General features: G+C 34.5%; 3 protein-coding genes and 1 long non-coding RNA gene across 44 annotated transcripts in view; 2 read left to right on the top strand and 2 right to left on the bottom strand.

Annotated features, from left to right (window-relative positions):
- The window catches only part of LOC141375805 (E3 ubiquitin-protein ligase RBBP6-like), a 46,824-nt gene extending 41,640 nt beyond the window's left edge, over positions 1–5,184 (bottom strand). Inside the window, exon 1 of the mRNA XM_087264905.1 lies at positions 4,666–5,184. The gene's annotated coding sequence lies outside the window, so the exon portion shown is untranslated. The remainder of the gene's footprint in view (positions 1–4,665) is intronic.
- LOC141375838 (uncharacterized) overlaps positions 1–22,456 on the top strand; it is a 488,480-nt gene that overhangs the window by 104,285 nt on the left and 361,739 nt on the right. For 3 of the 40 annotated variants that reach the window (XR_015498133.1, XR_015498132.1, XR_015498131.1), the window contains 2 exons: positions 1,085–1,139; positions 1,891–1,987. The exons of the other annotated variants lie outside the window; for them this stretch is intronic. The gene's annotated coding sequence lies outside the window, so the exon portion shown is untranslated. Of the gene's footprint in view, positions 1–1,084; positions 1,140–1,890; positions 1,988–22,456 lie in introns of those variants that run through there. 40 annotated transcript variants of the gene reach the window in all.
- LOC147842737 (uncharacterized) lies at positions 1,891–18,210 on the top strand. The gene is made up of 3 exons (XR_015498203.1): positions 1,891–1,987; positions 17,302–17,363; positions 17,472–18,210. It is a non-coding gene; the product is annotated as an uncharacterized LOC147842737 (long non-coding RNA).
- LOC100002202 (E3 ubiquitin-protein ligase RBBP6-like) lies at positions 19,307–21,177 on the bottom strand. 2 transcript variants are annotated; one of them, XM_087262532.1, is made up of 7 exons: positions 20,749–21,082; positions 20,459–20,555; positions 20,280–20,355; positions 20,045–20,133; positions 19,908–19,968; positions 19,666–19,805; positions 19,311–19,570 (listed from the first exon to the last, which is right to left on the bottom strand). In XM_087262532.1, exons 1-7 carry the CDS (start codon positions 20,906–20,908, stop codon positions 19,396–19,398), a joined length of 798 nt encoding a protein of 265 aa, XP_087118658.1. In that variant the 5' UTR covers positions 20,909–21,082; the 3' UTR covers positions 19,311–19,395. The 2 variants fall into 2 exon arrangements, with proteins under 2 accessions (NP_001373450.1, XP_087118658.1); NM_001386521.1 differs by lacking the exon at positions 19,908–19,968 and having other exon boundaries at positions 19,307–19,570; positions 20,749–21,177.

The raw sequence follows: 22,456 nt of genomic DNA, 5'->3' as shown, positions 1-22,456 counted from the left end.
CTGTTAAAGACAAAAGAAAATACTTTTTAAAAAAAAGATGGAAACCTGTAACCATAGATTTCCATAATAGAAAATACCAATAATATGAAAGTCAATGGTTACAGGTTTTCATCAGTTTTCAAAGTATCTTTTGTGTTTAACAGAAGAAATAAACCCATAAAAGTTTGGAACACTTGAGGGTAAATTAATAGTAAGTAAATGTTAATTTTTGGGTGAACCATCACTTTAAGTGCAAAATTGACAGTTTCCTATTTTTACTAAATGCAGGTTAGCAGTCCTGTATGTTTAGTCATGGTTTATGAGAACTAAGTATGTCTATTGGATGTGACTTAGCAGTAGGTTGTTGTTTTATTAAATCTGTGTGTTTCTTCATGGTATATGAGGACACAGTATGTGTAGGTTTACAATGGTTTACATAGTGCTAGCAGTAGACTGTTATAACATGTTTCTTCATGGTTTATGAGGGCAGAGTAAAGGAGTACACCCAAAAACAACAATTGTGTCATCATTTGCTCACCCTTTACTTGTTTTAAATTTTTATGGGTTTATTTTTCTGTTAAACACAAAAGAAGATGGAAACCTGTAACCATTGACTTTCATATTTTTTGTGTTTTCTATTATGAAAGTCAATGATTGCAGGTTTTCTTCTTCCATCAAAATATCTTGTTTTTGTTGTTTATCAGAAGAAATAAACCCTTAAAGGGTTGGAATGCTTTGGGGTATATTAATAGCAAGTACATTTTCATTTTTGGATGAACCATCCTTTTAAGTGCTAAAGTAACAGTTTCCTATTTCTGCTAAATGCAGGTTAGCAGTCCTGTGTGTTTATTCATGGTTTATGAGGACCAAGTATGTCTATTGGATGTGACTTAGCAGTAGACTATTGTTTTATTAAATCTGTGTGTTTCTTCATGGTTTATGAGGACACAGTATGTGTAGGTTTACAATGTTACCAGTAGACTGTTATTTTATAACGTGTGTGTTTCTTCATGGTTTATGAGGACATGATTGGTTTTGCAAGACTTAAAGCTTTCAGTAAGCGAATTTCATGTTTTCTTCATCTTTCTTTACTTCTCTCTTTCAGCACCTCTATAAGTCAGTCACTTTGACAAACACAAACAGAGCTGTCTTCTACAGAGGTTTGTTAATTCTTTTGTAATGCTATTTTGACACTCCTTAAAAGGATAGTTCACCCAAAAATGACAATTTTGTCATCATTTGCTCATCCTTCACTTCCTTCAATCTGTGTTTCTTCATGGTTTATGAGGACACAGTATGTGTAGGTTTACATGGTGCTAGCAGTAGACTATTATAACATGTGTTTCTTCATGGTTTATGAGGGCATGGTTTGTTATGCGAGACTTTAAAAGTAAGTAAACGAATGTTGAATTTTCTTTATCTTTGCTTTTCTGTTTTAGTACCTCCATGAGCCAGTCGCTTTGACCAACACAGAGTTGTTTTTTACAGAGGTTTGTTAATTCTTTTGTCAAGAATTAACAAACCTCTGTAGAAAACAACTCTGTGACTGGCTCATACCCAAAAATGACAAATGTGTCATCATTTGCACACCCTTTATGGGTTTATTTTTTCTGTTAAACACAAAAGAAGATGGAAGATGAAAACCTGTACTCATTGACTTCCATATTTTTGGTGTTTTTATTTTGGAAGTCAATGATTGCAGGTTTTCTTCTTCCATCAAAATACCTTGTTTTTCGTTTAACAGAAAAAATAAACTTGTAAAGTAGAAAAGTCCAATAGTAGGAAAAATAATAACATGGAAGTCAATGAGTGCACGTTTTAATTTATTAAGAAAATAAACTAATAATAATTAAAATAATTAAATAATTTAAATAAGTGAATAATAATGTCTCTCTCACTTTTTCCCTTCAGGAAATAACAGGTGAATCTTGACAGAAATCCAGGAAGCCAGACAGTGATGGTGGTGATGTTAAGAATTTCTGTCAATAACAATGCAGGAAGAAACTAAGTAACTAAAATTACTTTAAAAATAATGTGCATTTTAGGCCTTTTTTATTTTAAGCAAATTTTAAGCATGATCTAAAGGGTTGAGTTTATTTTCTTAATGAGTTATAGGTGTATTTTGAGAATAAACCAATCAGAGTCTCATCTCCCATTCCCTTTAATAGCCTTGCATCGTGCCATAAGCGCATTTGCTATTTACATGACGTAAAGTAAGTTTAAGTGGAAAAACTGAGCATTTCACAAGCAAACAGTTAACAGTTATTTTTAACAGAAAACTGTTAAACAGAGCATCTACCGCGCGAGAATGAGAGATAAATGATCTACTTTCACTTTCGCTCTTGGTGGATTGGAAAATCTTTACGCACAGACATCAGTTAGCCTAATAATAATAATTAGTTGCGTTTGTTAAGCGCAAGTATTTGTTTCAAAACTATTTCTAAATGCAGTTCTAATTTTCAGCAAATGAATAAATGAACAATAATAACTAAGTGTTGTCATAAACCTGAGTTATATCCTAAAAAACATGTTGCCCGCATATGGTCTAAAACCTGCAGGTGGGCAAATCTAAGCTTTTTTTTAATAAAACAAATATAAATATGGATATAATAATTATTACTGCTAATAATAACATACAAAAGCAAATTGTTATGAATAAAAACTATTGCGTCGTAGAGTGATAAACAGTGTTTGTTATTTTAAAGTGATAGGACTAAGATGGTCAATAAATAAGCTTTTTATATACCTATTAATTCACAGTTTTAATTTACATTTTGTTGATTATATTTTACTCTTACTTTTACCTATTAAAAATCTTATTTTTTTCTTATTATTACTCTTATTTTACTTTTATTATATTTATATTTTACTATTATGTTATTTTGTCTCAATTACTGTACATTAATAGCAAATTAATATTTAAGTAGGCCTAATTATTTATTTAAAAACATTACCAGCGAAATACTGAGAAACGGTCTGGCGCTATTTTTATATACAGGCCTATCATAATTTTAAAGAAAGCTGCAAGGTGTGCTACATTATTTTAAATTATTTTTTCTGTCTGTTACTTGAAGTTCAGTGCGTGTGCCTGTGCGCTGAGAGACAAGGCAATATTGACAAAATATTGAATTTTGTTTTTTATATTGCATTGCATTAATTTGCAGAGATGTTTTATAGTTTATACAGGCCTAAAATAAACGCTTTGGTACAGAGTTATTATTTTAAAACAAACCTGTGTTTGTAATGATAGATGTAGGTGTCACAAAATACTTTTTAAATCAGTGTTTTTATTAATATGATTATTATTTATTGTGGACAACACTTAATAAATACTGAAATGTCCTTAATACACACCTTATTTTTTTATCAATTACAGTGCTTCCCGCTAGGGCTGCTCTATTATGGGAAAAATCATAATCACGATTTTTTTGGTCATCATTTTAATCACAATTATTCAAAATGATTATCAGTTCAAGTCAAAATTATTAGGGCTCCTGTGAAATTATTATTATTATTTTTTATAAATATTTCCCAAATGATGTTTAACAGATTCAGGAATTTTTCACAGTATTTCCTATAATATTTTTTCCTTTGGAGGAAGTCTTATTTGTTTTATTTCAGCTAAAATAAAAGCAGGTTTAAATATTTTGAAATCTATTTTATGGTCAATATTAATAGCTCCCTTAAGCAAAATAGTTTTTGATGGTCAGCAGAAGAAATTACTGGTATACAATGACTTGCCCAATTATCCTAATTAAGCCTTTGAATCGTACTTTAATCTGAATGCTTGTATTTTGAAAAATATCTAGTAAAATATGTGCTGTCATCATAACAAAGATGAATGAAATCAGTTATAAAAAATTAGTTATTAAAACTATTATGTTTAGAAATGGGTTAAAAAAAATCTTCTTTCCATTAATCAGAAATTGGGGGGGAAAGTAGGGCTAATAATTTAGATTTCAACTGTATTCATTTATTTTCCTCCCTGCAAAGGAAAGGGAAATATGTACAATAGAATAAAAATATGAAACAAACTGTGCTTTAAGCATCTTCACTGTAAAAAAAAAAAAACTTTGATTATAGCTACTAAAGTCCTTCAGACAAGAACAGTGAGGGATTGTCTTCTTTTGTTGTTTGATTAATGGTAAAAACAGTCGGCAGCAGGAATATCACGCACTTTCACTTTAAGAGCAGTACGGTTCTGATTTATGGTTTCTCTTTCACATGTCTTTTGATTCTCAACTAGTTTGTTTATTACTTAAATGAGAGTTAATATGAATAATCACTGAACATCGCGTTTTGATACCTATTTGACCATTAAAATGCTCACATTAAGATAACTTTAGATGTGTGTGCTTTGCTCTGAGCACACAGTGTGCGAATATGTGTGTGCCGCATACACAAACCATGCGGTCTCATTCATGCTTTTAAAACATGAATGATTCGAATGTACATCAATGAATGATGCACATGCCGTGCTGCAAAATTACAATGCATGCTTTTAGTAATATTCACGTGAAACTGAGCTTTGCAGAGCAACAAATGTGTACAACTGAAAAGAGGACGATATATGATGCAACAATCGTTTTATCTCGATTAATGATTTTCATATTCGTTTGAAGCCATAATCAAAATCGAATTTTCGATTAATTGCATAGCCCTACTTCCCGTATGTTTATAATATACTTGCGAAGGTAGCAGGCCCGGCGCCAGGATATCATAACTGAGGAGGCATTTTAATCCCATGACTAATTTTGGTCCCTCTTGTTCCTTTCATTTAGGCTATTTATTCACATTAATTATTACTTTGCATTACTGCCTAAGTTACTGACTCAAGGCAGTAATATACTTTTTTATAGTAATAATGATATGCAGTTTTGCTATTATTGATTTTATACCATTTATCAACGCAGACAGATCATGGTTCATTGCCAAACGAGTGCTTTATATCAAATTTTATTATCCTTATATGGGCCTATAATAGGCCTATAAAGGTTTAAAGTTTTAGGTAAAGACGTCAAACTATGCCCATACATGCAAGCTAATCCACGGTTAGACTATTCTATAACCGGTAAATAAATATAGTAAAATCAGCATTACTGAATCACGCTTCACAAAACCTTAACCAACCAAAATCAGTGTTAGGAAAAAGTTAAATGTTACAATCAAATGTCATTAAAAAAAATTTATTAAGTTACATTTTAAGGCATTAGTACGGAGACTCGGAAGGGACGTGATGGTGAAGAAAAAAATTGGGTGGAAGAAAAAAAAACTGAGTGGGAGAAAAAAAAAGGATGGTAGAAAAAAAAACAGTGATAGGAATATATATATATATATATTTTTAAGTTTTTGTTCCCTCACAAAGATGTTTTGCGTTATCCACACTTCCTGTTCACTTCATACCTGTCAGCCCTCCTGTATTTTACCATTCTATCCCTCTATCATACTATTGTTAAGTATTTTCCCATATTTCTCATATATTTTTATTTTTGAAAGCATTCTGAAACAAATATAAAAATGTCTGCATTTACTTTCTTTCCATTAAAAGCTGTGGGTTGATCATCGCCCTTCATATGCAACCTCTGAATCAGGGAATGATAAACTGATCCCAGATCAACTTCTGTACATGCCATTTAAAGAGGAGCTAAAGTGCAGGATTCAGATCTGTGTTTAAACAGACAAATATACTTAACAATATGTAAACATGTTCGTCCTGTGTGTTTTATTTTAAACACAACTCATTTTCTCTTAAATGAGCACAAACAGTTACTTAAGTAATGGAATACTTTCATTATAGATCTGTGCATTCTTAAATTGACACCTCTGATATGAAATAAAAGAAAATGAGATATTCATTTGCTGCTCATCACTTGTTTGATAACAGAGGTGTCGCTTTAAATGGTGTGTATAGAAGCTGATCTGGGATCAGTTTATCATACCTAGCACATCCGTATACATGCATTCGCTAATTCACAGGTTGCATATGAAGAGCGATGATCGACCCACAGCTTTAATGGAAAGAAAGAGAAATATGGGAGAATCACAGCAAAAACGGAAGGCTTGGGAGAATCCTGGTAAAACAGGAGGGTTGACATGTATGAAGTGAACAGGAAGTGTTTGTGGAAAAACAGTTTTGCGAGAACGCAAAACATCTGCGAGGGAACGCAAAAACTTCCAAAAGAGGATTTTTAAATAAAAATATAGTCAAGGTAAAATGTTCAAAAACTAGGTCTGAGTCACTCCTTTTCTTCCGCCGTCTCATTAACACACCTTTATTAAATTACAATAATTAACAAATTGCACAAACAAACAGTAATATTTAAGAGTAAACTAATGAGCTATTTAAAAGTACACTTTAAAGAAAACCACATTTATAAGAGAGACTGTGCCTTAAAGCATATACTGCTCTGTCACACTGCTTTTATTTATTATTTTAGGTTTGTTTATGAATGAATTATTTAAGTTAAATATTTCATGTATGTGGTTTAATATTTAATTGGTCATTAAATCAAATGAAGAAGCTAGCTACTTTATTTTTTGACACTTCAACCGATCAATAAACAAAGAAATGAACAACCACAGATTATTTTATTCTCTCTGTAAAGTATTTAGATACTTAGACTATACTAAATAATTAGACTATTCTATATAGTTTTTAACATTGTTTGGGCTCAGTTGGGATTATTTGTTAATGAACTGCCACTCATCTTTCCATTAAACATTTTGATATTAAAATTATGTTTTAACTTTATGTCTCCAAGATTGCATTGTAATTTTCTAAGTTAAACTAAACTAGTTAAACTAGACAATTAAAATATGCTGTAAAAAAGTTTAGGTTGATAACTATTTTATTTTGGCTGGAAATGATTTACTGCTGGTTTTATCTGACCAGAGAACAACACAATGTTGGAATTGACGTAGTAGCATTGTGTAAAGTGCGATATGAGACAGCATATTTAATCCTTGCACTATTTTAAGTGAATGCATTATTTATTCCACCGACTCCAAAATTAGGAGTTAAGAGTCTCATCCAAAAAACCCAGAACCGAACATCCCTAATCGACGCCCCATTGATGTTTCTTTGAACATCAGGTGCCATTATTAACTGTTTATCAAGTTAAATTTCAAACTGAACCTATAACTGTTTTTGATTAATTCAAAGTATAGCCCAGACTATTTTTTTCCTTTTCAAAAGCAGAAGCAGTATAGCCTAAACAGGACAGTTTTACAAATGTACAGATAAGCATTTTTATAACTGAACATCACAAAAGGCCTACAAGAATTTTCAGTCCATTTTTATATACAGGCCTATAATAATTTTAAAGAAAACTGCTAGGTGGGCTATATTATTTTAAATCTAGCCTATATTATTTTTATTAATTTCCTCTGTATCTGTCACTTGCGATTCAATGCACATGTGCTGAGCGAGACGAGAAATAAGGCAATATTGACCATTTTTTATAGGCCACTATAGTATATAATAGTTTGTTTTTACATATAGTATTGCATTAATTTGCATTGACGTTTTGTAGTTTGTAGAGGCCTAAAATGAATGCCTCGATTTGGAGTTATTTAAAACATAATCCTGCGTTTTTAACATTCTTTAAACCAATGTTTTTTATTATTATTATTTAATGTGAATAACTTTTAATTAAAAATTGTAATGTATTTATTAAACCACCTTATTGGGAAAAAAAAACGATCAATTACAGTGCTTCCCGCAGGTTTGAAATATAGGACTTGCAGCATTGAAACACCATTTACCCACATCACATAGTTAACTATGCGACAGACAAAACTTAATTGCATTTTTAATAATAATTGTATTTATTATGACACTTTTTCTTTTAATGGGTTAAAGTAAAAAAAAAAAAAAGAATGTTACAAAAGAAAGAAATGCTTTATGCTATTTAGGAGCAATGTGCAGCCACTGACAGGTAAAATTCGCTTTTCTCTCACAAGTTAAAAAAGCAAATTAGGCTTGCCACGATAGACGGTGTTGACGGTGATACCGGTTTTAAGACGCAACACCGGTGACATCACGTTTTTACCGTGACACCGTCCTCACATTTGTTTTTTCTAAGTATTCGTTTTATTTATTTATTTTTTTATTAAATATTTATTTTAATTAAATGGAAAATAGAATTCGTAATAATTTACTTAAGGCCAGAGCATGCTTTATAATTAAAATCTGAACATAGTAATGCGTCATATTTCATTTATCACGTGAGAATAAATATGCAAGGCATACTCTCATTTTAAAAATCACGCGACCATCATCTCACAGTGTTTAATAATAAATATCTTATTTTTATTAAAACAAGAATGATGTAGCAATGCCGCGCCATCGACAAGCCAACTGCAGAGAAACAAAGCAATCATCACGGCAACTGAAGTGAGCACTTTTTCCGAAGTTCAGCTCTTCTTTTTTTGCACTTTATGCATTTCATGTAAAAAAATAAAAGATGAATATGCCTACAAGAATGTAACCTGTGTGCGCGCGTCTTTTATCACTGAGGCCGCTGTCTTTAAAAACCGAAAGTTGCTTCATCTGTCTGGAAATATTTCGGCTTTTAATAAATGAAAAGTTAATTTAGGTGAGCCAATATTAAAAATTGCTATAAAGTAACTGTGAAGTGCGGCAACACATCGAATCTGAGGTCTGATCTCATCTCTCTCTCGCTATCATTCAGACATCGAAACGCCACACAGGTCAAGTCGCAAAACTGAGGCTGGTACCAGCTGACAGGTAGAACAGCTGAAGCCTTTGCGAAATCTTTCAAAATACAGCGCTGAAATTAACAGGCACAAATATCTTTGAGCCAGAAAGTCACGCCTTATCTGTCAAAACGCAATTCGAGCCAATAGGAGTTGTGTAGCCTATTAATTATATTAATTCTAATAAAATGAAAACCAAATTAAACTATTCATTGCATTTTTCGATTGATAAAAATATACGTAAACGAAAAAAAATCAAACGGTGGCTAGTTTGTATTAATGTGTCTTAAAATTAATAAAAATATGCTCAGCCTATTTAAGCTTCACGGTTATATGCTGCGAAGCATGTTACTGAACTACAATATCTCCGAGGGAGACTATATAACTCGATAGACAACATTACCTTGAGGGATTTTAAAAACAAAAGGTGTTTTAAAAAAGGAACAACACGCCAATCGGCAACAAATAAAACATCTTGCCAGAGTATGCTGTGTGTAATCCGCCACTGACAGTGACATAAGACACCTGCGCCTGTCAACTGTGCTTGTAAGAGAGCTCAAAGCTTGTATGGATATAACCAAAAAAGCAAGATCATATAGTTATAAATATTCCATAACAATACTTATCGAAATATTTATACATTTACATGTTGATTATTTTTTTAGCCTGTTAAATAAAATTACTTTTATTTAGCCTGTCTTTAGATTTTTTACACAATGTTTAATTTCTTAACATTTCTTTCTTTTTTATTTAAAGTTTATATATAAAATGAGTGCTAGCTTGTTTAGTTGTGATCATTATGCAAGGATCATATTTCATATTCGGTTTATTCTTCACTAGCCTATAAATTCGTTAATAAGGCTATTTTATAAACGGATTGTTCATAAGGACTAAGCTATTAATATATAATGCAATAGGCTAAATAATACATTAAGAAATAGAGTGGAGGAACTAGGAACTATGACGTCACTTTGTAGGCTAATCGGCTGCTAGCATAAAACTGGTTCCCTCGTGGAAATCCCTATAGGATTTTCCCATAGGGTTTTCGAAGATTGCGAATAATACGCTCTGTGTTCAAACACTGTTCATTACACTTACACGTTTTGTTCAGCCGGATAATTGTCACACGAAAATATAACATTGAGCACTTTTGGATCTTAAATGCAAACGCAAGACTTAAAAAGCTAACATAAGGCTATAAACGGACTACAGCGCCCTCGGGGCGCTCGTCAGTGACGTCAGCCCCACCCTACTACAGACGACTTATCAAGCTTATTTTTAGAAATAACGTCCATGACAAAGAGTTAATCTCTCAGTATATTATATTGTAATCCACGCTATATATTATAAACTAATAAATACGCAAACACACATAGACCTTTGTGCCTTTTGGATCGTTTTTACGTGGGAAATACATGTTTTGCTTTGCGGTTGTTCTAAAAGTTTAAAAAATGTGTATAAATGTGCCTATATAGTATTATTATGAGACATATTTAAATAAGTGTATCGCTCGCGTGCACACAGCCCGCTTACCTTAACAGACGACGGCGTGAGGAGGAACAAGTCTATCAAATGCCTGCAGGTTTCATCATCATGGACACAGAATAACATTCAATATTCCTTTTGTGTCACGAAGTACAGCGAAAAACAGCCCAATACAGTCACATCTGCTATACGTTTTATGGAGGAGTGTAAATATTGCAGTTATGACAGAGTTAAATGTGTTGATGAAGAAAAAAAGACGAGAAATCACTTGATCACGTTAAAATGACAGTTAACATGCATGTATTTTTACACATTTATTCACACGTTTGCATTACTGAGAGCAGGAAAGAAACTGAGCAGTATCTTCATATTATCGTTTAATTAAAATGAATGATCAACAAATGAATCTGTCTCGACAGCCTTTACATGTGAAGGAATTATCTACACACAATCTGAATTCTCAATTAGAATAATACAACAAACTATAAAATACTATTCTGAAAATACTTAAATCACAGACTAATCCAAACGCCCAAGCGAGCTGCGCTCCAGACCAGATCAGCTCGATGACGTATAATGCCCCCGACGCAGCCTGTAGTCTCATTTAGCAACTTGATAGCAACCGTCTTTTTAAAGAAGCATAATCGATTTAAAAGTTGAAGAGTGTGCTGTAACTGATGTGTTTTATGTCGTAGAACAAAACGTGAAAGTATATTGAGTTGGTGTTAGCCACGGACCTTATTTGAGCGATTTTACTGAAACCCCATTCAAAAAACCCATTGACTTTGGGACGAGGGAACCGGAAGTGCTAAAATGCTAACTCGCTTCCGGGTTTTTGCATACAAATTGACGTCATAGTTCCTCCACTCTATTGAAGTCAGGTAGGACAACAAAAGACAACCAAACATGTTCCCCCTGTTAGCAAATGTAACCAAAAAGTATCTTTACGTGCAACAAGCTGCTCATCTGAGGGTGTGTTCAGCACGATGGGGAACATAGTAAGCCCCACAAGATCCCATCTTAAGCCAGAGATGGTCAACATATTGGCCAGGATTCCTCGCAAAGAACAAGTAAACCTCACTGTTAATAAATGCCAATTTACAATGTTTTATTTTTTATTTTTTTTTAAAGACTGTGTCAACCTGTCATTTTTGTAATGTAATTTTGAAAGCTTTTCTTTTATATTTGTTTCTTGTTCATTCGTTTAATCTTATTTAAACTTTGTGCAATTTAATTACTTATCTTGCTATTTTATTTTCTTATTCGTTTTAAAAACATTCTAACATTCATCACATTCGTCCATTCAAACAATTTACGCCGAATTGGCAATTCCCGCAAAACTGAAAGTGAAAGTATTATATGCATTTATAAGCTATTTAAAAGCAGAAAGAAAAGAGGAAACCCCGACCCCCACTATGATACCGGTATTACCGGTGTTGTCACATGTCGATTAACCGGTGGGGAAATTTCCTCATCGTCACAACCTTAATTTGAATGATTTTAGATGTGTATATAAAATAGCCTATGTAAAATATTAACATCATCAAATTAATAAAATAATGACAAATTTGAAATAAATGACAGAAAAGTTAATAAAAACAGACATTCTCTAAAAAATGTAAAAATCGCAATATTAAAATGAGTAGATTTTTTTTAAATAAAATGCGTTGATTAACTATTACTATTGGTGTATATATTTTACAGCCAGTCTAGATCTCATTACGTCCTCTCCCGAGTATATAGCCGAAGTTTTTCTTAGTCGTTTACATTAAAGAATCTATTATTTACTTTTTCTCTCTGTATCGCGGCTGAGTGTGCGCTGTCAGCTGAATATAGGCTTAAATTAAATCTAAAAAGCAACTAGCCTGCGAGCTAATATTTGTTTTTGTTTTTTTTCGCATAACAGCCAATTTCAACCGCGAGGAGATACCAACAGCTTGATATGCAACATTTTCTAAAATGTTATTTAGCTTGGAATAAAAACAATTCACAAAAAATGATTTAGTGTGTGTGTTTTTTTAAGATTGGATTAGCCTATTTCACAGTGTGTAAACATTAGAAATAATAATTAGGCTAAAATACAGTAGATTACCCCTTCATTCAGATATATGTCGTTGTTTGGGAAACTCTCCCCTGGTCTAGAAGTTTCTCTTGCTTCTTATCTGCTCCACAAGCGCAGCACGCTTCTTCCTCTGGCTCTGCACCAGGGCTGGGTTTCCCAAACAACAACGTAACTCGCGGCAGAAATATCATAGTACAATGTGTCGTTTGGGAAAAGAACGATGTAGTGACGAGTGTGTCCCAAAACCTGTAGTTTCTCTGTCACAGATCTATTGTTTGACCCACATTAGTTATAACGTAAAATGCCCATAATGATGCTCTAAACGAGGTGGTAACAATTTCTTTAGAGAGAGAGAAAAAAAAAACATTATTTTATTTGCAAAGTATATTGTTTTACACAATCACACATTTAAAAAAAAAATCTATCATAGTTTTGGTGAAAACATGCACTTATATTCCATATTAATTGAAATATATATAACGGCACATATAAGACCTATATTTGTTTCCTTTACAAATATTATTAAGAATTTCATTTCTAATTTCATATATAAATCATTAATGGTTGTAGGCCTAATTTACAGTAGGCTATTTATTTAGAAATAGAAAAAACTTTTTAATATAATATTAATTATTATTATTATTATTAAAGTAGGATATTGCAAACAATATGCAAAATAAATGCAAACAATATTCCATGACTCCCAATATCAATTGCTACGAGCCTAATATAGAAATTTTAATTAACACGTAGTTCAGTCCATAAGTTGCTGTGAATAGAAACAGCCTATATAAGCCTACATTACCAGAAGTTGGCCTATAGGTAAAAGGTATATAACCGGGGATTTTGTGTCAACCTTGCTTGTGAAATATACTCAAGATATACCCCTGCCCTCATCTCAAACAAAATGTTTGGCTATTAATGAAGCAGCCTGTCTGAGGTGTTAATGGGGCATTGCGCTTTAACCGAAAACAACAACAACCCAAAAGCACTAAATTGGTTACAGGGGTTGCTTCAGAAAATTGCCTAATAATAATAGAAGTAGTAGTAATAATAATAATAATAATAATAATAACTACTGGCATGTTTATAACTAAAGTTGTTTTCACTTCGGTTGCACCACATGCTCTTAAGGCAAACCGTAGTTAGTAAGGTCATAAGCTCTCCGTAAAGTCATACATAGTTGCATTAAATCACCTAATATCAAATAAAAAGTGTTTCAATCGTTAAACTGATTTAGAATTCTGCAACTAATGCATCTACATATAACTGTTCTTTGAAAATTTGCTGTGAATGCACACAAATTACACAAAGTTATCAAAACATAAAACTTGATTTTTTAAATATTCTACACGTTAAAGAAAAAATAGCAGGGAGAAAAAACCCAGTCATAAAGAAATGTATGTTAACACAAAACATTTCTTGAAACAAAATTAAACTCTTCATTCACAAACCGAAAGAAATGCGAGATTTAGGAAGAAAATAAGGCTGTGAATAGAGGGAGATCATCGCAAGCTCCTCGATGTAAACTAATCTCACCGTCATCTCTTTTCTACCATTATACATGGGGGGAGGCTGCGGTAAATTTTTAGTTGGAACACAGCGTTAGGTTTAAACTGAGTGAAATGCTGCAACACAGAAATATTTAGTAGTGCGTACATTGTAAATTAGTGTCCCTTTAAGTCACAACTAGGCTTCATTTTAACTTACACACTGCTGGTGCAACTGGCCCCATGTAATCAAAAAAGGCTGCATATTAATAAGTGGGTCGCGGGTTATAATCTAAAAGCTATTGCCAGTCAAACACAGCACAGCCATTACAGCAAAATGGAGAGATTTAAATGTACATATTGCACATATGGAATTATCCACTCACTGCATGTCGTTCACCTTGATAAACATGCTAATTGTCTTATTATTATTAATATTATATTGTATGCACTTATGAAATTAAAGTTTATAGAGCCTGGTTTATACTTCTGCGTTATGATCGGCGTAACCCACGGCACATGCAACCCGCGTAGCTGTTTATTTTACTTCTGCGCAATGTCTCTGTTGGTCTGCATTAACACTTTCAAAACGCTAGTTGGCAGTGAGGTGTTAATGTTCCTCTGTGTTGAGTTTCTTCGCTGTTGTTTTGTTTTTTCTAAACGCTTCCTGAACATGCAAGTGACTCAAACTCGCTCATTTTGAGGCTGGAACCGGCGGACGTGGAACAACTTTAACTATGAGATAAACACAAAACAAAACTTTCTATCCAGAGCTCCTTCATGGGACTCCACACGTGTAAACAATCGCTCTATTGGGCTCGCACCACTCGCACGGCTCTTGGTCCCGCCCCCAGACTTGTCAGCGCTGCCAAGCCGACCAATCACGACCATCAAACAAATCACGACCTTGCGCTCTGTGTCGTTGCGACTTGTAGTTACATTTTTTGAGAGGTGCACATCATCGACGCCGACGGCCAATAAACAATGCTTAAACATTAAAATGTGCTTTTAGAAACTTAAAATATTTATGTTTCTAATATTTAATTATACATTTGCTGTGTTTAATATAGGGGATAGAATAGCATACAGTATATAAAAAAAATTTTTTTGTCCTTTATACCGAAATAGGCCGGCTATAAGAGGAGGCGCTCTATTAAACAAGCAGAAACAGCACAGACTGTTCACTCTGCATGCATGTGAAAGAAATGAACAGAGAAAAATAAACAGACGATAAATAATAGGCGACTCACCTTACGTGCCGATATGCCCATTTATTTAATTCATAACTGCCACTAATAGCTATGCAAAAGGGAACCTATTTTGAGTGTTTGGCATGTAGTGACAGATTTTCAAATATTTGTAACCTGGCCTATAATAAATAATAATAATTATTGATAAAGCAAGTTATACTGCAATCAGGTGATGTGTTTCATTGACTCGATAACCTTAATATTTTGTAGTGTGTGCTGTGACGCGATTTTCATTTCTTGCAATGTGCGCATGTTTAAGATTTGAGGTAATAACATCGCCATGATAGTCAAAGAAATGTAAACATTCTTTTTACCCCAACACAATTTAATAGGGCGCTATAAAGGCTAAACAACTTCATTCTTATATTTGTTTAATTTTTGCAGCCTGGGGCTATACTTCTCACCATCTATTGTATCTTTTCTAAAGCATACAGTATAGTGTAAAAGCATGTTTATTACTAAGAAAAAAGAAAATGTATTTTTTAATTGATCACATCACATAATCTACTGTAGGCTACATTACACATACAGTAAGGGCTGCTCTATTATGGGAAAAATCATAATCACGATTATTTTTGTCATAATTGCAAACAAGATTATTCAAAACGATTTTTCAGCTGAAGTCAAAATTATTAGCGCTCCTGTGAATTTTTTATTTATATTTTTGTAATAAATATTTCCAAAAGGATGTTTAACAAATTCAGGATTTTTTTTACAGTATTTTCTATAATATTTTTTTTCTTCTGGAGGAAGTCTTATTTGTTTTATTTTGGCTAGAATAAAAGCAGGTTTAAATATTTTGAAACCTATTTTAAGGTCAATATTAATGACTTGCCCAATTATCCTAATTAAGCCTTTGAATTGTACTTTAATCTGAATGCTTGTACTTTGAAAAATATATAGTAAAGTATGTGCTGTCATCATAACAAAGATGAATGAAATCAGTTATAAAAAATTAGTTATTAAAACTATTATGTTTAGAAATGGGTTGAAAAAAAATCTTCTTTCCATTAAACAGAAATTGGTGGAAAATGGTTGCTAATAATTCAGGAGGGCTAATAATTCGGATTTCAACTGTATATATGCAGTTATTTTCCTCCCTGTAAATGAGCAAAGGGAAATATGTACAATAGAATAAAAATATGAAACAAACTGTGCTTTAAGCTTCTTATAAATGATCACTGAACACAGCATTTTGACACCTATTTGACCATTAAAACGCTCACAGTAAGATAACTTTAGATGTGTGTACTCTGCTCGTCTAGCCTAAGTGCACACACACAGCAGCATGTACAAATCAGATTATGAAAAATGATGAAGAGCATGCTTTTCCTTTTATCCTTTATTTTTAGTTTTTTTTTTTTTGTTTTTATTTACACATTTTTTTAAGTGGTGAGGACAATATTCACTGGTTCCCCCCTCCTGTATAATAATTAAATGTTACATTTTTAAGAACTTCACAAATAGCCTAAATAACACTTTTCAGTATCAGTGATAATATAAATAGTAACTAATAATAATAATAATGATAATAATAAAAAGAAGAACAAAAAATATTAGCCTATTGATAACAATATAAATGAGATGTTGAGGAAAAAACAGCGTAGGCTACTAACTCTCCACTGTTTTTGGTAAATTATTTGACAGAAAAGCTAACATGCTGACACATTGTCTGGATTAAGCAGACCTAGTTGGAGTCGCAATGTTTCCAGCAGCACTCAATACACGTTCAGACTTTCTATCGCAGTGCTTGTAGCGCAAATGCACAAATGCTTTTTCCTATGCTACATTTCTCGTCAATGTCTTCCATTTATCACTTTCTCTTTTGTATCTGGCCATTTTTAAATAGGGCTCTGCGATATCTGGCTGACAAAAAAATCAAAAAATAAATTTTAATTTTTATAATTTTATATATTTTTATTTTATTTTTTGTGCTCATAATATTGACCTTTGCAGTTTTTACCTTTTTATTATTCAGCTAAACTAAAAAACGGAAGACTTTCTCCAGTGGAAAAATATAATAGGGAATATTATGAAATTATTGATTGCCTTTTTTTAAAATTAAGAAAAGTCTTTACATGGAAAGGTCATATCACTTTCAATAGTCCACAATGATTCAAAGCAGCTACTGAAAGTTATACTCGCATATGTTGCTGTTAAATCATGTAGTTGTGTGATGTATAACCATGGTGTAAGTGCACACCTAAGGATTAACCTTTTTTCCAAGAAAGAGACTTTTAAACGATATTGATGAACAGTTGATATGATCTATTAAAAGTCAGTGATGCTAACAGTTAATCATCTTGTTTGCTTTCAGGCTCTAGCACTGGCAGAACAACCTACATGAGAAGACCATGGACAAAAGCAGACGTGAAGGCTGTAATGAGTTCAAAAGACTGATTATTATTATACACATTTTCATTTTTTTTCCTTGTCACAGAGTGACAATATTTAACCATTTTCAAACCCACTTCTGTTCCATGCCAGTGCTTCACAGTCCATCATCACTCTAGGGTAGTCTCTACATTGCTCTACAGTTTGCCTCTGCTTCTCAACCCATGTCTGCCACTACTCCACAGTCTGGTACTGCTCCACAGTCCAGGTCCACGTCTGCTTCATGAGCCTGGGCAATACCCATCACACAAAAATACATAACCCACAAATGCAGTCCCTCAGACTAAACATTTACAACAGTGTTGAGTAGCAAAAAGACATGTTTTTTGTTTTTTATTGACATGTTTGAAAATGGTCAAATATTGTCACTGTGACAAAAAAGTGAAAATGTGTATGATATTAATTAGTCACATTATAACACATTATATTACTGTCACATTACGAAATTTAGTTTTTAATCTGTTTTGTGTTCATATCATTCTGTATGTATCATTCAATTTGTGGAATCAAACTTTTATGTCTAGTTTTATCTTTTTTTCTTTTTTTCTATCTTTTTATCTATTTTTATCCATCTATTTTTTGTTCTTGTCAGAGCGATAATAGTTGATGCATTTCATAATAAAATGTATATACATGTTTAGTTCCCCTGCTGTTTTCCTGGACTTCAAAAGTAAAATTAAAAAAGTTTATTTTTTTATTTCTGTCATTGAGTGGCAATGTTTTGTATTTGACAGTATTCTAGTGCACTACCATGTTGTGTTCTAGTATAAATATTTAAATTTGAAAAAGAATAATCTGTTGAACGACTTAATTAAATTTTAAAATACCATTAGTTTGTTTATAAGCTGTAATCATTCATTCATTCATTTTCTTTTCGGCTTAACCCCTTTATTTATCAGGGGTTTCCACAGTGAAATGAACCACCAACTTATCCAGAATATGTTTTACGTTGCGGTTGTTCTTCCAGCTGCAACCCATCACTGGAAAACATCCATACACACTCATACACACACACTACGGACAATTTAGTGTATTCAATCCCCTGTACCGCTTGTCTTTGGACTGTGGGGGAAACCGGAGCACCTGGAGGAAACCCACTCCAACACAGAGAACATGCAAACTCCACACAGAGTTCACAGAGGGGAACATTTGTGCTCTGGCCAAGTAAAAGAATAAAATAATGAATATGTTATCGTACAGTTGTGCTTCTGGTTGTTCATGGTTGAAGGTTCTTTGCCAATTATGTTCTTTTTTTATCTGAAGTTGCCTTTCAAAATATCTACTGTCCTATAAAATAAGAGCAAAGGCCCTTAAACAATTAACTCTTCATACTTTAATGTTAAAATGCTGTCTTTTTCAGGTTATTGTTCAACAGTACATTAAACAGATTGTTTAACTGATACAACACAATAAGCCTACAGAATTGTTAAATCAAAAGTGTATTTTAAGCAAAATAGTATTTTGTCATTTAAGAAGTGACAGGCAGAACCTTAGCAACTGAGATGGGTTTAGCAGGTGTCTAGCTGAGGAAAGCCAGAGTCTGTTCTGTTGTCACCCTTACTGCAATAGCAGAATAGTGTGATATGTAAAATGTGTTAATCAGTCCTTTTAAACCATGAAGGGGCTAGGTTTGTGTGTAACATGTAAACAGACCTTGTAAACCATGATTTTGTCTGTCCCCATAAGCCTGTAAAATGTCACATAGTTAATTTGAGTGTGTTGTGAAACTAAAATTGCTGTTTTTAAGCGTTGTTTGCCTTTTGTAGCTCAAATAAAAAATTTTGGCACAAGTTTTATGTTCGTAGGATGTTGGCAAAGGTATGTCCCCGTAAACCACCAAAAAGTCACATTGACCTCATAAACCATGTATGCCTGTATGTGTGTGTGTTTGTTGCACTGCTGGAGTGAAGGTTAACCAGTCCACACAGTTCATGCGGCTATAATCTTTATTATCTTTTATTAATAAACTATGTACAATATTTACACGTCGGCTCCAGGTCTCTTGCATGAAGGTCTCTCAGCGACGTGGTCTCTTCTGGTCGCCGCGCGTCTCTGGTGAAGATGGGGAGCGGGACCGTTTCCCTCCGGCGTCCCGGACCGAAGATGCCGCACCTGCTGAGGACGAGGAGGGCAAAGGCTCGGTCTGGCAGGAGAAGGTCGGCCTCTTTCTCTTCTCAGCAGCATAGGCCTCACTGAACAGATCGAGCGCAAACACACACAAGCAGACATCATGTGAGATTTGGACAAACACTAGAACATGCGGCTATGCCAAGTACAGTTTACTCACGCGTCTATGATGGGAATGACGTATCGGCCGCTGCCGTCTATCATGACTCCCTTTCGGTCTGGGTCGTCCACCTCCAACAGGAAGCTGCGGGGAATCCCTGTGCTCTTCCGGATGCGCTTGTGCGGCGCGGAGCGGCTGCCCTGTGAATTGAGGAGTGACAGTCAAACTCTGAGCAAACAATCTGACTGATGAGGACAAGAGCTCAAGTTCACAGCAACCGTGAGCTTGGAAAACCCAGTTACCACATTAGTGGGGCAGTGCCTAATGTGGTGTCCCGGGATCCCAAGCAGCCTCATGGCCTCACTAGTGAACATCAGAACCATGAGAATCAGCTCAGACATCTCTCACAAAGCAAACCTGTCAGTGTCTGAACGCTCACCTGCTGGAGTAGTAGCACAGGCTGGACTGGTACATCACCGCTTTCAGCTTGTCCTCCTCTGACGCCTTTGCCTCAGCCAGATTCTCAGTCTGTTTCACAGGCATTTGCACATTTGAATCTTTTTCACCCTCAACCCTTCAAACAATCTCAAATCTCCCTAAGAAGCTGAGTGCGTGTGCGTATATTGTGTGCTTTACATTGCGTTTTGCTATTGTGCTATTCATTTGTTCAATACCTTCAACAACTGCTCCAGTGAGAGGAGTGAAGGATCAGCTCTAGGTGAAGGTTCACGCCAGCGTCCAGCTTGATGTCTGCAAAACAAAGGAGCTTGTGTGACTAAAACACCAGGGACAGACCAGGAGTCTTCATATAACATCTAACAGAGGACGCGTGTGCTCATTTCACAGCACTTACCCAACAAATCTTCTGTTTGAGGACTTCAGTCCCGCCGCAGGGATCCGTCTGATGATGACCGACGTGTTTTTAGGGATGAGAGCATCATCTGTGTATTCTGACAGCAAAATAAAATCAGAATCAGCACATAATTATGGAGCACGGTATACTTTGAGAGCCATTAGCCTTTTAAAACAGCCAAAACATCCCTACATGTCAGCATCAGCACCACCTTACAGCTTCCAGAAGTGTCTGATGTAACGCATCTAATGTTAGCGTAGAACAGTTGAAGTGTCTTTTCCTCAACTCACCTTCATCAGTCTGGGCGTTGCTGATCTTCAGCTGGCAGAACTTCAGCCTCTTGCTCCTCATGATCTGCCGCTTCAGCTCCCCCGCGCTGATGTTGAGGCCTTCAAACTGGAGCGAGTCGTAGGTGAGTCGACTCTGGAACCTGTAGTGAACACAAGACATACTGAACACAAACACAAAGCACAGCGTAATAAAAAGGGTCAAACCTGAGTGATGGGAACAGCAGGCGATCAATCGACGTATCCAACGATCAATAATATCGATAATCTGGAAAAATTGTCACGGAGGACGCAGAGATCAGATGCCAATCGACACAGCGAGATTCAAACAACACCCACAGGACGGTTGTCATGGATGCTGATGATGAACACGTGACGCATGCGCTGTACAACTTCCGGCAATATTATCATTATTAATATTAATTTTATTGATAGTAGTAGTAAAATCATTGCGATAAGTATAATAAAATAAACAGCAGAACAGTTGGCCATATCTTAATAATAATACACAGCGACGTTTCCCTGCACGAACGATTCAGGCCTTCGCCAAGAAGACTCGGGTGAGTCGATGATTCAGGGATTGATTCAACTGTCCGTTCATCCTATTGGCTTCTTTGGCTGAATGAATCGTTCAATGCTTTACTCAAATAAAGCGGCCTCTTGCTGCCACCTATTGGGGGTTTGCTTTTTTGTTTTCAAAAGTACTTTGACACTTTTTTAAAGGCACCTTTAAGTTCATTTTTGCACAAAAGCTCGTCTCTGTGCGTTCCAAATGGTTTGAAATTTCCTTAGCACATGGTTTTCTTGATGCGTTTGAAATTTTCAATGTAAATCCACTCGTACTTGCATTTGATCTTTATTATGCCTTAAAATCAAAACTATACTAAAGGTGTCTTATCCAAATGCAGATTTTCATTCAAAACGTTATGACAGAACCATATTACTTTACAGTGGCCCATGGATATATATATATATATATATATATATATATATGTGTGTGTGTGTGTGTGTGTGTGTGTTGCTTGTTTCTTATTTACCCATGCAGTGACTTTTAGGCATAAATACTATGTAGGCTTGCTAAAGGGTTGCATGAGAAATGTCATCATCGTGAGAGCTTGACTTTTTTTTTGTCGCTGCCTTTAGTTGTGGTGAAATGAGATGCATCATGTCGTTTATCTGTTTGTGCAGTCTGTACCTTCATTTCTGAATCGTGTGGCATCGTACTTGAAGCCAAGTCATTTAGCCCAAGGCATAGTTGTCTTAGAATGAGTAGTTTGCTGATCAAATTCCACATTTTGATGAGGCAAAACACATCTTGGATGTTTTAATTACTATTTTAGGTGAAAAACAAAACAATGAGATTTGTGTAAAATCTAAAGTTAACCAAGTCCAGCCCGCCATCTTGTCCTGCCTCTCAGTTCTCTTAAGCCTTGGGCCGGCTCTGTGAAGTGGCCTCTTTTGGGCTCATCATTGAAGACCGGACGAGCTGCAACATTTCGTTCTGCCAGGTTCTGGGAGTAGATGAGCATGTCATCGCTCTAGACTATGGTCAACTTGTGAAGTTACTCGTACACCTCCGCTCATGGCATATTACCATTAAAATGAAACTTTTCCAGCAGAATATGACGCTCTAAAAAAAAAAACTCCATCGGCACTGGTAACTATGAAAAACACGACTGAGCACTAATGGTACACTCAACAATTTACACTG

Source organism: Danio rerio, chromosome 8 (genome assembly GCF_052040795.2).
Source record: "Danio rerio strain M-AB ecotype USA chromosome 8, GRCz13ab, whole genome shotgun sequence".
Lineage (NCBI taxonomy): Eukaryota > Metazoa > Chordata > Actinopteri > Cypriniformes > Danionidae > Danio > Danio rerio.
Note: the sequence above shows the minus strand (reverse complement) of the source record. Positions and strands in the feature narration are given on the sequence as shown.